At 41.0% G+C, this 16,627-nt stretch overlaps 1 protein-coding gene across 3 annotated transcripts in view; it reads left to right on the top strand.

Moving 5' to 3' along the window:
* The window catches only part of Pdxdc1 (pyridoxal dependent decarboxylase domain containing 1), a 58,668-nt gene that overhangs the window by 33,724 nt on the left and 8,317 nt on the right, over positions 1-16,627 (top strand). For 2 of the 3 annotated variants that reach the window (XM_038328628.1, XM_038328627.1), the window contains exons 9-16: positions 2,075-2,159; positions 2,979-3,027; positions 3,177-3,278; positions 5,197-5,322; positions 8,934-8,984; positions 12,787-12,850; positions 13,810-13,898; positions 15,620-15,725. In XM_038328628.1, the coding sequence (XP_038184556.1) occupies positions 2,075-2,159; positions 2,979-3,027; positions 3,177-3,278; positions 5,197-5,322; positions 8,934-8,984; positions 12,787-12,850; positions 13,810-13,898; positions 15,620-15,725 (672 nt within the window). The remainder of the gene's footprint in view (positions 1-2,074; positions 2,160-2,978; positions 3,028-3,176; positions 3,279-5,196; positions 5,323-8,933; positions 8,985-12,786; positions 12,851-13,809; positions 13,899-15,619; positions 15,726-16,627) is intronic. The other variant, XM_038328629.1, reaches the window with a different exon arrangement.

Genomic DNA, 16,627 nt, shown 5'->3' with positions numbered 1-16,627 from the left:
AATTTTCACTGAGCTATACCTTCCTTTTTGTTTGTTTGTTTGTTTGTTTGTTTGTTTTTTGAGAGGGTTTCTCTGTGTAACAGCCCTAGCTGTCCTGGAACTTGCTCTGCTCTTGTAGACCAGGTTGGCCTTGAACTCACAGAGATCCGCCTACCTCTGCCTCCTGAGTGCTGGGATTAAAGGTGCCACCACTGCCTGGCCGAACTATGCATTTATGATAATGGGCTTATTGCAGATGAATTATATTTTAATCGAGCTTCCTACAAAAAAAAAAAAACACTTAAATATCCACCTTATTGCCATTGGGAAACTGTTGCTTCCTGTCTGACTCACCTTACTATATATTTAAAAAGAAGCACAGATTGACTCATTCTCAGTCACTTTATAGACTAAGATTGATTAGCATTAATGACCCATTGTGACCCATTTCTCCCCTGAATATATGCCCCCAAAACAGACAACACCAAAAAATATGAAAGTACTCTGATAGTGACCCGGTCACTAAACACAGCTCTGTACTTGCATCTGAATAGAAATATTACAGTCAAGTGTTTAATTTAGTAACCGAAATTACATGACAGTAATCCTAGTACTGGAGGCCTGGTATACATAGCAAGTACATAGCAATGCCTGGTGTACATATAGCTGCATAGACAGAGACCCTGTCTCAAAAAACAGAACCAAATTTTAAAGAATAAATAAAAGGTATATATATTTTTTTAAAGTTTGGGACATGTCAAGCATAGTGTCACACACCTTTAATCCCAGCACTTGTGTGAGTTTGAGGCCAACCTGATATGCATACTAAATTCTAGACAGGGTTACATAGTAAGACCCTGGGAGGGGGGAGTTTGTGTGTGTGTGTGGTTTGTGCCTTGGGTACAGTCTTTGTTTAGAAAGGGTCTTTCACTGGCCTGTAGCTTCAGATATCAGGGCCCAAGTATCTGCCTATCTCTGCCTCCCACTGGGATGTGCTGCCATCATGTGTGGTTTTTTAACCTGAGTTCTGGAATTGAACTCAGGTCTTCATGCTATGGGACAGGCACTTTACTTGACCATCTCCCCAGTTTTCTATCCCCCTTTTCAGATACAAAAACCATGTATCTCATGCTGGCCTTTAACTCTGGTAGCCAAGGATGACCCTTAACTTTTGGTCTTATTGCTAGGATTACAAGCATGTGCCACTATGCCTACTTTCTATGGTGCTAGAGAGCTGTTATCCAGTTCTCGATATGCTAAGCAAACACTCTACCAAATAAGCTGCACTGCCAGCCTACATTACCTTTTTTTTAAAGATGGGTTTGTTAAGACCATGGTGAGGATGTAGAAGTTCTTACTAGTTGGGCTTTTATTATCTGATAATTTAGGACATTTGGGGGAATATATAACTGCATGTTTTACTTAAGTTCTATCTGAAAAGGAGTGTGCTCAGTAACGTCTATAGAGCAAATTACTGAGGAATGAGCTCCAAGTCTTTGATTCATGTTTAAGTAGTTTACAAAATATATCTTTTATAATAACAAAGAACCTAACTTGTGTGATAAAAACCCAGACTCATGTTACATTTTTATAAAGGAGACACCTAAATCAAAATAACTCAGGATGTGGAGATAAATCAGTGAGAAAGGACATCTTGAGCAAAAGTAGTCGACCTAGAGTAGTAAATATGAAATAATTCACACTGACGAGATGTATTCTGACAGAGAAAATAGTTATAAGCACTTGTGGACAGAGCTTTGAAGTTTCTAAAGAGAATGCTGATAGAATGCAGACATAAATCGGCAGTTCCACAGTCTTGATGGCAGACTTGGCAGTTTCCCATGACTTAACAAATCTAGTGATTTAAAAAGCTCATACATAACTTCAGTTTAAAATTAAATACTTATAAAGAAAGAGGCACATTTTTCAAAACTTACACCAACCAACTCAACAAATGTTAATTTGAAGTCATTCCACAAGGAAGATTTCAAGGTCGGGGTGCAGTGCTGCTTCCGTCCTGTGTGGAGATAACTCCCTCACTGTGAAGAGTCAGAAGGCACCGGGCTGCTCTTTAGTGTTTCTGTTTATTTTATAGGATCTGCAGGGGTTGGACACACAGACAAGATTGGACGTTTGAAGGAGCTCTGTGAGCAGTATGACATCTGGCTTCATGTTGAAGGGTAAGTACTGGTAAGGTCAATTCCATGTTGGTCTTAATGGAGAGCGGACACCCAGACCAATGATACTTATCATTAAAGGCTTGGATTACAGATGACAAGATTACCAAAACTGACTAAATGAAAAGGAGATTTTATCACCTTGTACATCTGAAAAGACCAACATGGTGTCAACCAGAATTCCATACACTTCTCTCCACTTCTTTCTAGTCATGATCACTTGACTTTATTTCCTATATTTTGGCTCATGGAGAGACATTTTCTATTATGGTTAAAAAGTAACTGCAGAAATCCTAACCACATTTCCAACTTGATGTTCCATGAGTTCCTCTGATAGTTGAGGTGTTTTGAACACCTCTAAAGTAGGTAAGTGACTCTACATGAGCTCATAGTTTGGTAAAGGTGGTAGGTGATTTGACAGAAGGGCCCAGGGTGTCTTCAGGGAGAGAAGGAGCAGGTGCAGGGCAACCAGATTCCCATGTCACCACATTGTCCAAGATAAGGATACTTTCATCTCCCCTCTACAAAAAGAACAGTGGCCGAGGAAGAGTGGCCATAAAAGATACAGAACAGTGTGTGCATTGTCCTAAATAAGCAGAGATAACTTCTAAAGCATGTTCCTATTAAAAGTGTATTTTGAAACAGAATTTTTGTAGTTCCCATCTTTTGCTTTAATGAATGCTAATGAAACAAAAGACATAGGTGGAGATGATTACATGTTGCCTTACGACAGCACAGTTGGTTCTTTCTCTTGTAGAGTACCTGCTTAGGAAATAAGTAACATTAACTAATTTGTTCTTAGACTGGTGCTTTTTCTTGCAGTGTGAATCTGGCAACATTGGCTCTAGGTTATGTCTCCTCGTCTGTGCTGGTATGTTGTTGGTTTATTGAATATTGGTGGTGATAAGAAGGAGCTTAGTCTGTTCAGTCTCTGGTGGATTTCCATAGTTTTCACAACTACAGGAGGGACAGTGTTCTCATGTCCTCTGGTTCCCTAATGAACAAACCTCTTCTTGGTAGGCTGCAACCAAATGTGATAGCATGACACTGACTCCTGGCCCGTGGCTGGGTCTGCCAGCCGTTCCTGCGGTGACACTCTACAAACATGATGATCCTGCCTTGGTGAGCTGTCTGTCACTATGAAATGAATGCTATTCATAATTGCCTTCTGGGATAGAATATAGAGAAATGTAAAGTTTTTTCTTTTCCAAGACAGGGTTTCTCTGTAGCTTTGGAGCCTGTCCTGGAACTAGCTCTTGTAGACCAGGCTGGCCTTGAACTCATAGAGATCCACCTGCCTCTGCCTCCCGAGTGCTGGGATTAAAGGTGTGTGCCACCACCACCTGGCTTCTGTTACCTTTTTTTATTTCTTTTTTTTGGCAAATGTACAAAATAATGGGTTTCATTATGGCATTTTCATGCATGTATATTGTCCCTTGCTCATACCCTCCAGTACCATTTTTTAAAGTAGTCATAGTGGCACATACCTGTAATCCCAGTACTCAGAAAAGGCAATAAAATCTCAAATTTAAGGCTCTCTTGGGCTACAAAGAAAGTTCTAAAATAGCTTAGGCTACGTAGTGAGACCCTGTCTCAAAAACAAAAAGTTGCTAGAGCTCTGTTGTAAGGAGGAGGCCCGCTTGTTTGTCCCGGCCGCCCGGCTAGCTTACATCCGAAATAACCACACAGAAACTGTATTAATTAAAACACTGCTTGGCCATTAGCTCTAACTTCTTATTGGCTAACTCTTACATATTAGTTTAAGCCATCTCCATTAATCTGTGTATCGCCATGTGGCAGTGGCTTACCAGAGATTCTAACCGGCGTCCATCTCAGGCAGAGGATCCATGGCTTCTCTCTGACTCTGTTTTCTTCCTCCCAGCATTCAGTTTTGTTTTCCCCACCTACCTAAGTTCCGCCCTATCAACTAGGCCAAGGCAGTTTTTTTATTCATTAACCAATGAAAGCAACACACAAATAGAAGGAACTCCTACACCAGATCTCAAAGTTGGTAGACTGTTTGCCTAGCGTGCTTGCAGCCCTGGATTCCTTCCTCAGCACCACATAACATAGTGTGGTAGAGCACTTGGGAGCTAGACCTAAGAGGGTCAGTTCAAGGCCAATCTGGGATACATAGACTCATGTGTCCATGCTTTTTAAAGAAAAAAACATTTGGGGGTGGTGATGGGGAGTCCACATACTGCAGCACACTCAGAGGTCAGAGGGTGACTTTGTGAAAGTCTCTCCTCCGCCTGTTAATGGGTTCTAGTGATCAGACTCACATTAGTTCACAAATTAGATTACTCATTAGTTCAGGAAGCCATACTTTAAATATTTTCAGTTATGCTCTGTATTTCCTTATGTATATGAAAGATTATTTTTTTGTGTGTGGCATTTTATGACTATGATTTTCTTTCTGTTGCTTGATCACAATTTACTTAGTAATGGCCATTTGTGAGCTTTTAAGACATTACCAAGTTTTTGTTAATAAGACAATCAATGAACATCCTTTTACATATTAAATTATTTCCAGAGATGAGATTCCCAAAAGTAGGATCACCATTTAAGACCCTTGACTCACATTTTCCATTACAGGTTATAACATAATATTTTGGTTTAAACCCTAGACTGTTTGTTTTGTGGATGTGTTAGCAATAGGTGCATACGAAGTAAATGTTTAATGATTACTACTTAAACAGTTGATATCTTGCTTAGTTGACAATGACCAACAGTTTCAAGGATGCTCATAGTAGCCTGTCAAGAGGCTTCTTCCTCAATGGCTAAGAACTGTGGCTCTAGAGCATACCCCATCTGATTCTCACCTGGAGCAGCTCTGCCTCTCTTCACTTGTGAATCCTGAGCACAGCTGGATCTCTGAGCTGAGCTCACACAGGGCACAAGCTGTTGAAAGGCCAAATGGATAATGCAAGCCAAGTCTCCAGCTTAGCATTTGATACCTTCCGGGTGTTTAGTGCAGCGTTGCTAGTCAGGGCTGACATTCCAGCAGCCCTGATCAGTGTGCCTGTCTTGTCTTTTTTAGACACTAGTTGCTGGTCTTACATCAAATAAGCCTGCAGACAAACTCCGAGCGTTGCCGCTGTGGTTGTCTTTACAGTACCTGGGACTTGATGGCATTGTGGAAAGAATAAAGCATGCCTGCCAGCTGGTGAGTAGAAATGTGAGCCCTGGAGTAGCTAGAGAGAGAGAGACGGGAAGTCTTTGACTTTTGGTACATTTGTCCAGGACCTTGTCACTGTGGTGTACTATCTCATCAGCAAGTGCACCAAGTGCCTCTTATATATATGTATATTTCTTAGGAGTTCTGGGAGGACCTGGTGGCATTGACCCAACAATATTTCCACATGCAAAGGAATATGCTGGTGTCACCCTGAAATGAGAAAAGTCACAAGATGACTTCCAGGGAAAGGGAAGGGACATAAATACTGCGCTTGACTGACTAGCCTTCCGGGAGAAGGAATGTAAAAATTAGATATAGAGGTCTGGTATGGTGGCCACACCTTTAATCTCAGCATTTGGGGACGCAGAAGTAGAAGGATCTCTTGAGTTTCAGGCCAGTCTGCACCTATATAACAAGTTCCAGGATGGCCAGGACTACATAGAGAGCCATTGTCTCAAAATAAAAAGATTTTTAAAAAGGAAGGAAGGAAGGAAGGAAGGAAGGAAGGAAGGAAGGAAGGAAGGAAGGAAGGAAGGAAAACACAATCCAATGTAAGTGGCATGGGTTTTTTTTATATGTATTTTTATTAATGGTTTTAGAATTTCATATATTGTATTTTCACTCCTCTCCCCCAATTCTTGTAAATTCCATTCCATTCCATATCCACCTTACTTTGTCTGCTTTTGTTTTTTTATAACCTATCAGGTCCCATTAGTAATGCCACTCTACTCTTGTGTGTAGCCACTGATGGAGCGTGTTAGAGACACCACAGCCACACCTTAAAGAAAGGGGGCTCTGTCTCCCAACAGCTCTCAGTCTCAATAACTCTGAACTCTGTTAGAAGGCATGGATATTTTTTAAAGATTTCTTTTATGTGTATGATTGTTTTACCTGCATGTGTGTCTGTGTACCATGTGCTTGTCTAGTGCCCTGAAGCCAGAAACGAGCCTTGGATCCCCTGGAACTGGAATTTATGGTTGTGAGCCATCACCTGGGTACTGGGATTTGAACCTGGGTCCTCTGGGAGAGTAGTCAATTGTTCTTAACTGCAGAGTCATCTCGCCAGCTCCCGGGTATGGGTAATTTTGATACAGTAGCTTGGGTTTCCTATTTGTAAGGTTCTAGGGACAAATATCTCTTTGTATTAGAGGTAGTCTGATTATGAAAAACATAAATTCTGTTATAGGTTAATGTCATCTGTTTGGCTTCTGTAACAAAATAACTTGGACTGGGTAATTTGTGAGTAGCAAAAAACATGTTGCGTATATTTGTAGATGCTCAAATCTGAGGTTAATATGTCAGCAGAATCAGTGCCTGGTAAAAGCTTTAGATGGTACCATCTATGTATTCTCACCTGGAAACAGGGAAAGCATGCCCTTCCTTTTTGTTTGCTTATTCATTTTGTTTTGTTTTGTTCTGTTCTGTTCTGTTCTGTTCTGTTCTGTTCTGTTCTGTTCTGTTCTGTTCTGTTCAAGACAGGGATTCTCTGGTAACAGCTATGGCTGCCCTGCAACTCATTTTGTACACCAGGCTGGCCTTGAAATCCCAGAGATCCACCTGCCTTTCCCTCCCAGTGCTGGGATTAAAGGTGTGCAGCCCCACTACTTGGCATCCCTTCGTCCTCTTTTTATAAGCATTTTCACAAATTGTTTTTTAGTGAATCCTTTTTAGTGCATGATAGTTGAGTCATGCACTATCACTTTCAACCACTGAATCTGTTAATATCATTGTTTAGGATATTGGGTTTCAGTGTAGCAATTTTGGACAAACACATATATTGAGAACCTTACCCTTTAAAAAAACAAAAAAATCAAGCTAGGTGTGGTAGCTCAGACCTGTTTTCCAAACACTTAAAGAAGCAGGCAGAGGGGGCTGGAGAGGTGGCTCAGAGGTTAAGAGCATTGCCTGCTCTTCCAAAGGTCTTGAGTTCAATTCCCAGCAACCACTTGGTGGCTCACAACCATCTGTAATGAGGTCTGGTGCCCTCTTCTGGCCTGCAGGCACACACACGGACAGAATATTGTATACATAGTAAATAAATAAATATTTTTTAAAAAAGAAGCAGGCAGAGTCAGGAAGACTAAGCATTCAAGGCCAACTTTGACAGCAGGAAAAAGAGATTGGGCTTGAATATGTTCATGCATGACTGTAATCCCAACTTTCCTGAGATGTAGGCAGGAAGATTAGGAAGGAGTTCAAGACCAGCCTCACTACATCGTGAGTCTGAGGACATCCTGGATTACATGAGAAGCTATCTTAAAAAGGGGAAACACAGTCATGTTTGTGTGGTGTAAGCATTGATCCCTGTGTCAATTTAAAAGCATGTTGCCATCTTTTGACACTTTTTTCTCACCTGTGATATAAGATAATTTATTTATAAGGATTTACTAAGTTTAGTATATGTTAAACTATTAAGTAGTACCTGATCACATAAATTATTCATGAAAGTTTAAATTTTTGTTTTAAATATACTCTTGGGCTATTGTTGTAGGTCAGTGGTAGAGCACAAACATGGTATGTGCAAGGCTCTGGGTTCAGTCTCAGTACCCCAAACAAATACTCCACTGTTTCTCCCCCCAACCCAGGATATTAGCACTTTCTCCTGTCATTTTTATGCATAAGAAAAATTATTTTGTTCTTTGGTTTAACTAAAGGTTAGTTCCTTTTTACATTACAAATTAATTTTAACGTTTTGTTTATAAAAAACATTTTTTTAAAAAAAGTGTTTTCATTTGCTGTTAGCTCATAACATGATTTGGTTCTTAGAAAATAGAAGCCCTTATTACTGTAGCAACTTAATTAGAGGAAGGTTTGAGCACTCGTGGGAAAAGTTCAATTCTCCTTGGTTTTAGGAGTGCAGGAAAATAATAATGACATTAACTCCCAAGCCCTTGAAGTTACTACAGCTCTGGCACCTGCCTACTACCCAAGCCTGTAGCTAATCTCCAGTGTTCTTGAGGGTTTGAATGAAAGCCTGCTGTTCACTCTCCATCCTAGAGCACCTGTGAAACTATGGGGCATTGGCAGGTGTGCGTGTCTGTGTGCTCATGTCTTATAGTCCATACTGTATCATGCACTCACCTCTCCTCCTCATCTCCTCTTTCTTTGTGTGTGGCAGATGTTGAGCAACTACTCAGTGCCAAACACCATGAAGCACTTTGTATGATTTCATATGATGCCCACAGTTTCACTAGATTGTAGGTTTCACTGACAGAACACATTTCAAGTGGGGTTCCTTTAGTGGCTTTGCAACATCCAATACTCAATAAATATCTGCTGAATTTATGTTTCTCTACTCGATGAGTTAGGGACTATAGTGATTCTCCTGTCAGTGATGAAGGGTTTTTGATTGTGACTATATAGAAATGGCAGTTTTATCCATCCTCATGACTTGTCATGCTGTGTGCCTTCACTTGCTAGCCCTACATGTGAAAGACTGAAAAATATCTGCAAATACTGAGTTGTAAAAATCGGGACTCAAATTTAGTAATCACCAAGTTGCAGACACCTTTCTCTGTCTGATGTGCAAAGATCCCTGTGAAACCTGCTAATACAATTCAGTCCAGTAAGGTTGTATACTTTTGTGTTGTTATTTGTAGAGTCAGCGGTTGCAAGAAAGTTTAAAGAAAGTGGACCACATCAAGATCTTGGTAAAGTATATAATTTTCTCTGCTTTTGAATTCAGTTTTTAGCTCCAGTGAAGAAAATGGTTTTCCCCAAGGGTGATAACATTTCATTTGAGTTGTGACAGTGCCATGAACAACAATCTTTAGGAGGGAATCACATATATATTTATGACCTAATTATACAGTTAGTCTGAAATTAAGAAATCTGTGCCAAACAATGTTTAAATTTTAAATTCCTATAATTCTGCTAAAATCTAGAATTGCACAAAAATCTTTTGTAAACTCCTTTGATTTCACCTTCCCAAGGACTCAAGATCACCCATCCTCGAAGATTACTGTCTCAGAATACTCTGGGCTGCTTTCTGAAACCTGCTCAAACTGGGATGAGAAGGAAAAAGCAAATACCCCAGGTCTTGTCTTCCAGGATCTTTGCCCCCTCAAGTAGTAACTCACAAGAAGATAAGGACTTAACAGAACTAGCAACTGAAATTATTAGTCCAGGAGGGCAGCTTTTCACATTTTGTTTCATAGTATTTTAGAATTTCAGGAAATAAATAGGTCAGGTTTTTATTTAAATGTGCTACTGAGTGTTTCTTTGGCACTTTTTTCAAAACAAGAGTTTAGTTCAGAGTTGGTCCTTGAGTTTATTTGGGGTCCAGATTAATATAATCACTTTATTATGGTTAGGTTGCAGGGTAGGAGTCGGGGGTGGAGGAGCAGGCACCCTGTATTGCCTTCTGAAGCAGTTAGCTGGCTGCATTCAATTGAGAGGAAACTTGGAAGAGGAGAGTGGGTCATTGGAGGAGCAAGTCAGGAGGCTTGAGTTCTGCTCTTAGCAGTGCCGCTGAGTAACCCGATGACACTGAGTCATTTTCTTGTTTCTATAAAATTATTTGGTTTTATTTTTTGTTTTTTGTGGTTTTTAATTTTTTTTAAAGATTTATTTATTTATTATATACACAGTGTTCAGCCTCCATGCCTGCAGGCCAGAAGAGGGCACCAGATCTCATTACAGATGGTTGTGAGCCACCATGTGGTTGCTGGGAATTGAACTCAGGACTTCCGGAAGAGCAGCCAGTGTTCTCAACCTCTGAGCCATCTCTCCAGCCCGTTTTTTTTTTTTTTTTTTTTTTTTTTTTTTAAAAAAAGAAAACAAATTATCTTTTTTATACATATTGATCCAAGTTCCCACTCCTCCCCTCCTCTCATTCTCTACACTTAACCTCCAACCCCACCGCCATCCACTCCTCAGAGAGGATAAGTGGATATTTGGTTTTATTTTATGTGTATGGATGTTTTGTCTGCAAGTATGTCTGTTTACTATGTGTGTAAAGACCAGGAGAAAGCACTGGATCCCCTGAAATGAGTTACAGACAGTTGTGAGTTCCCAAGTGGATACTGGGAATTAAACCCCAGACCTCTGAGAGAATAGCTAGTGCTCTTAACCACTCTACCCCCTGCTTAACCTCTTCTTCTGTCATCTCAGTTGTCAAATGAAAGTTTATTGGTTGGACATCTCTGCCTGCAGATAAGATTCAAAGTGGACTGCAATGAGCTTGTTAGTAGGAATTGAGGGAGTACTAAGCCCATGTGGTTTTCCTGTCCCTCGCTGAGCCCACTCAGGATCTCCTTATGTCCCCTCTTAACTATCAGTTCTTTTGGAGTGTCTTTGTAAGCCTACATAGTGTCCAGCCACAAGCCTTTCAACAGCCCTTCTTTCAATGGCCACTTCCTTTAGTGGAGGATATATGATTAGCAGACAACACAGTCATCAGCTGTCACAGTTACTAGCAGGCTGCTTATTATTAACAAACATGGTACCCAGTATTTTTTCTGCATTGTTTTGCTTAATTCCCACAGCAAGCAGTCTCCTTTGTTCTTCTGCTTAGAGACACTTACTGTTCCCCATTTCTTCTCTTTACTGAGTTGTGAGTTTTTAGACCTCGGTTCAAACATGTCTTCTTCAAGAAGCCTTCCCCTCAGTACACTGAGATCACACACACCAGGACATACATCATTTGATTCCTGGGATTTTTTACTTTTTGTTGAACTTGGGTGTGTGTGTGTGTGTGTTTGCGCGTGTGCGTGTGTGTGTGTGTGTGTGTGTGTACACATATATAATACATATGTATTTCTTTTCTTTCAGAAGCTTCATCAAAGGCTTTGCGTAAATTCTGTATCCACCACATGGGCATTAAAATATAGGACTTTAACCATAAAAGCAAAGGCTCACAACCACTCGTGCTCCCTGTCCATGCAGCTTAACTTACATTTATTGCTGCCACTGCTTTGTTGTCTTTTAAAGACTGAGACAGGGTTTCTCTTTGTAGCCCTGGCTGTCCTGGAACTGCTCCATAGATCAGGCTCTGTCCTCTGCCTCTGTCTGCACCACGTCCAGCCTTCACAGCTGCTGCTCTGTTTAGTCTTCTTTCTGGATTCATTTTGTTTTGAGCCCAGAACGGTTTAAACTCTTTGGATTTAATTTGGCTTAATCGAACTGTTTCAGAATTTAAGGTTTGAGAACTTGAGTATCCGCTCAGTCTGTTGTGTTGGTAGGGCCCTGCGTCTGTATATGACTCTGCATGGTATTCCTATGCACACTGATACTAAGAGCAAAGTGTGAGGAAACAGTCATCATATAGATAGATGCTGTAGACTGGACCATTCTGCCTTACATCAAAAAAGTGAGCATATTATTTTGCCCCCTTTTTAGTTCTTTCTTTTTTACCCCATTCTACTTAAACAATAAGTCCTTATTTTCTTAAAGGCATGAGTAATTTTATTTATGTGAAAGTTAGAGATAGCAGATGTAAAAGCATTTTAATATAAGAACCAGCTCAATAAATAATTAGCAAATTTAAATATAAATCTTGCCTTATCTGAATCTCCTTAAAATATTAGTAGAACCAGGCCTGGTGGTGCATACTTTTAATACCATCAACTGGGAGACAGAAACAGGAGCTTTCTCTAAAATTCTCTACATACTGAATTCCAGGCCTTCTAGCACTACATAGTGAGAGCACCCATTTGTGAGTTAGCACTTCCTGTTGTGGTCCTACGAAGTGAGTTTATTAGCCATAGCATAATTCAAAGCACAGGATCAATGGCTACAATGACAGATTACAACTGTTAAATGTTGAAAGAAAGCATCCCCAGAACTTACCCCAACAAGACCATCATAGAGCCTGCCAGCTATTGCTCCTTGGTGTGTGCCTGCTGTATGGTAAAACATGACGGCTGGCGTGGTCGTAACGCAGTGAGCACTGTCATCAGTTACTGTCTGACAACCCACCAGTATATCCTAGGCTGCAGGTATGTGCATTGCCAGAAGGACTTGAGTCCTGTTCTAAAAGCTGATGCCTTTTCTTTTTAAATCCCTGAGTATAAAAGGTTCTTTATTTAGGCTAGAGAGATGGCTCTACAATCAGGAACACTTGCTACTCTTGCAGAAGACCAAGATTTGATTCTTAGCACCTACATAGTGGCTCACAACTGTTTGTAATTCTAGTTCCAGGGTATTCAGTATTTTCTTCTGATCTCTGTGGGTACCAGACGCACACTTGGTTCACACACATGGATGCAGGCAAAACACCCCTATACAGTGCTTTAAAGGTTGCTTGTTCGCATGATTTTATAGGGTTTGTTGGATCAAGAGAGTAAGCAACCATCATTTCCATTTTCAGTTCGGTTCAGGCCAGTTCCAGCCTTTGAGCTTTTTGGCGTGTCTGTGCACAGCAGTGTCTCTGCCTGCTTTTCCACAGACATCTCACCCTGCTGGTGTTGGGTCCATTCTCAATGTGGTAACAGCACACTTCCCTTTTTGCAGGTGGAAGATGAGCTCAGTTCTCCAGTAGTAGTGTTCAGATTTTTCCAGGAATTAACAGGCTCAGGTAGGCAATTAAAAAAATTATCTGTGCTTCAGGCTTTAAATTTAATATTATATGAAATTAAATAGGTAGTCCATATGTTTTCATTGCTAAAATCTTCAGTCATTTTAGAAAAATATAACAGTTTCTGCAAGCATGCTAGTGTTAAGTGCCTATGACTAAACCAAGGACTTCCAAATGCCATCTCATAACTGTGCCAAGCCAGCTAGAGTGCAGTGCCCAGCAGACTAGTTGTCAACTTATAAAATTTGCTTTGGTTTGTTTTCAGAATTCCTTTACTGAGAGTCACTTTTTGTTTGTTGTTTGTTCCTTTTTTTTCTTTTTCTTTTTTTTTTTTTTTTTTTTTTTTTTTTTTTTTTTTTTTTGAGACAGGGTTTCTCTGTGTACCCCTGGCTGTGCTGGAACTCGCTCTGTAGACCAACTGGCCTCAAACTCAGAGGTCTGCCTGCCTCTGCCTTCTGAGTGCTGGAATTGAGGCTATGCGCCACTACTGCCCCTCTGGCCTCAGCTTTTCCAGCAGCTGAGATTATAAATGTGCACCACCAGGCTGGCATTGAAAGCAATTTTTTTTAAAGATGAAAATTAAGAATCCTTATTCTAAGCTGGGCAGTGGTAGTGCAAGTCTTTTAACTCAACACTTGGAGGCAGAGGCAGGTGGATGTCTGTGAGTTTAAGGCCAGCCTGGTCTGCAGAGCAAGTTCCAGGACATTCACGGTTATACAGTGAAACTATGTCTTGGAAAACTGGGTGGGGGGAGGGAGAATTCTATTCTAAAAATCTGTTGAGAAGTTACTTAGTTCATCAACAAAGTATAGGCAATTAACCTCAGACATTTTGATTTCATTAATATATGATGCTGTTCTCTTGGGATTCACATTGGCATCTACTTAAAATGGAGTTAAGTTATAATGTTTATTGTAGCCTTGTTTCTGGGAATGAATTCCTTCTGTGTTTGGCCTCAGATCCAGCATTTAAAGCTGTCCCTGTATCCAACGTAGCACCTGCAGCTGTTGGCCGGGAGAGACACTCCTGTGATGCACTGAACTGCTGGGTAAAGATGGTTCCTATCTACTTTTTCTCCTTTACATCTTGGAGCAGTGTCACCTGGCCTCATACCTGCTGTAACATGGTCATGTGTGGTTAGTCATAGCTGTAGGAAGGAGTTTTGTACAGAGAAACCAGGCTTGTTCTGTTTTGAATCAGATAAGCGCCTCATACACTGTCAGCTCTGGCAAGCCCCTCACTTTCCTTCTGTGACCATTTCCTGATTGCTGTGTAAGGCTAAACAGCATGTAAAGCCTGGACTTCAGTAACTCTACTTTGGGCAGCAAGCGTGTGCCTAAAGCTGGGTGTGGTAGCGCACACCTTTAATCCCAGCATTCTGGGGGCAGAGGCAGGTGGATCTCTGAGTTTGAGGCCAGCCTGGTCTACAGAGTAAGTTACAGGACAGCCAGACCTACATAGTGAGCTCAAAAAAAAAAACAGTGAGTTTCTTGTCTCAAAGAAACAAAACAAAGTGCATCAGAAGGTACAGGTGTCCCCTATGCGCAGGCAAAGTGGGCCAGCATTCTGTTCTAGCGGCTTTTGGACACCTTATGTTTAGTACCTCTAGATTTTAGACTTCAAGTGTTCTTAATAGGGTAAAGATGTTGTCTTAGGGTTTCTATTGCTGTGAAGAGACACTATGACCACAGCAACTCTTATAAAGGAAAAATATTTAATTGAGGTGGCAGCTGACAGTTTTAGAGGTTCAATTCATTATCATCATGCTAGGAGCATGGTGGCTGGGAGTATGGGTGGTGTGCAGGCAGACATGGTGCTGGAATAGTAGCTGAGAGCCCTACCTCTTGCAGGCAACAGGAAGTGGTCTGTCTCACTGGGTGTAGCTTGAACATATATGAGATCTCAAATCCCACCCCACAGTGGCATACTTTTCCAACAAGGCCACACTTCCTAATAGTTCCCTCTGGGTTCTTTTCAGACCACCACAGATGTTCACAGCAGTATCATTTCCTGAGGTTTGATAAATATATAATTCATCCTTATAGTGCCATTCGAAGAAACTATTATAAACCTGTAGACAAATGTTTAAAACAGATGGAAAATGATCAGCACAAATTAGATGGAAAAAATGCAGGTTACTGGGGCTGGGTAAGTGGCTCTGTGGTAAGGTGCTACAGCACAAGCATCAGCGCCCCAGTGCAGATCTCCAGCATCCATGTAAAACAAAACAGCCAGGCACGGCAGCACCGCAGCACTGCAGCACTGGAGAGGCAAAGACAGGTGGTTCAGGGGTTCATTGGCAGGACAGTATAAACAAATAAGTAAGTACAGTTTCTTTGAGAAGAGACCCTCTCTCAAAAAGTAAGGTAGAGAATGACTGAGGAAGAGCCCGCATTGATTTCTGGCCTCCACATACCCATGAACACATACAAATGTGCCTGCACACACACACAGAAAAACGTAGATTCCTAAAATGTAGAATGCTCTGTTGTTACAAAAACAGAGAAAAGACCCTGGGAAATATACCAGATATCAGTAGTCAGTGTTAAGATAGTATTTTGTCAGTCATTTTTATGTCATATTTTTGTTTTAATTATATTGCATATTTTTCTAAAGTGAATTTGTATTTGGAATAACATAAAATGAACTGCTGATATTGGATGATGCCCTGAAGAATAAGGCAAACTAGCTCCAGGAACCACTTTAGTCTGGGTAAGGTTATGAGTGTGGATGGGGTTGCAGGAGTGTTGTCTGTCCTTTTCTCTGCAGCTAGGAGAACAACTGAGACAGCTGGTGCCTATGTGTGGCCTCACTGTCCTGGACTTGGAGGTGGATGGCACCTGTTTGCGGTTCAGCCCTTTGATGACAGCAGCAGGTAAAGCAATTACGACTCTGCCCCTGTGGCTAAGGCAAAAACTGCTAATGGCCAGCAGTCAGATGACTGAGCCCCCCCTTATGACCTGCCATCCTGTAGTTTGCAGCATCTTCCTTCGAAGGAGCTTTTCTTTTGGGCTAAATTTAGGTTTCAGCATAACTTCTCAGAGAGTGAGACATCTGGAGCAATTCAGTTCTGTGACTCTAGGTTTTCTATTTTGGTTACTTCTCATGTCCAAGTGCACATCTGAGTAACCTGTGGAGCTTTAAAACCTTTCAACACAAGACCTGCACAGATTCAAGGCAGACAGGGTCCCACACTGAGAAGAGGAGAAGACGGTCACCCAACTAAGAAGCTATCTGCAGTTAGATACCTGCCGGCAAGGGAAAGTGCCAGGGAGTAGCGGGCCAACACAAAATGAACTCAGTGGTATTTTTGTGAACTTTTTGCTTCCCTCTGCTTTGTTTTGGCTTTTTTTTTCCCCTTACTGGTCTTTTGTTTGTTTTGATTTTAGGCTTGGGGTGGGGGGGGGGGGGGAATGTAGTTCTTATTTTTTGTTTGTTTTGTTTTTTAACTCTCATTTTTTGTGTGTTTTGAAAGAGAGAACATAAAGTTGTGTAGGTAGGGAGGTGAAAGAATCTGGGAGGCATTGGGAGGAAGAAAAACATGACCAAATATATAAAATGTTTTTAATAAAAAAGAGTCCCTCCCATCTCAAACAGACCAATCTTCCAGCAGAGTTGTCACTGTCTGGAATGCAACCTGGACATGCTTTAATTTTGTTCAAATATTGCACTTTTAGTAATATATATTTAAGGTCACGATGTGTTCTAATACATATAATTAAAGGATAGAAATGTATAAGGCAGCCAGGCAGTGGCCCACACCTTTAATCCCAGCAC

The sequence above is a fragment of the Arvicola amphibius genome, chromosome 4, assembly GCF_903992535.2.
Source record: "Arvicola amphibius chromosome 4, mArvAmp1.2, whole genome shotgun sequence".
Classification (NCBI taxonomy): Eukaryota; Metazoa; Chordata; class Mammalia; order Rodentia; family Cricetidae; genus Arvicola; species Arvicola amphibius.
The sequence above is the reverse complement of the archived record's forward strand: the minus strand, read 5'-3'. Positions and strand labels throughout refer to the sequence as shown.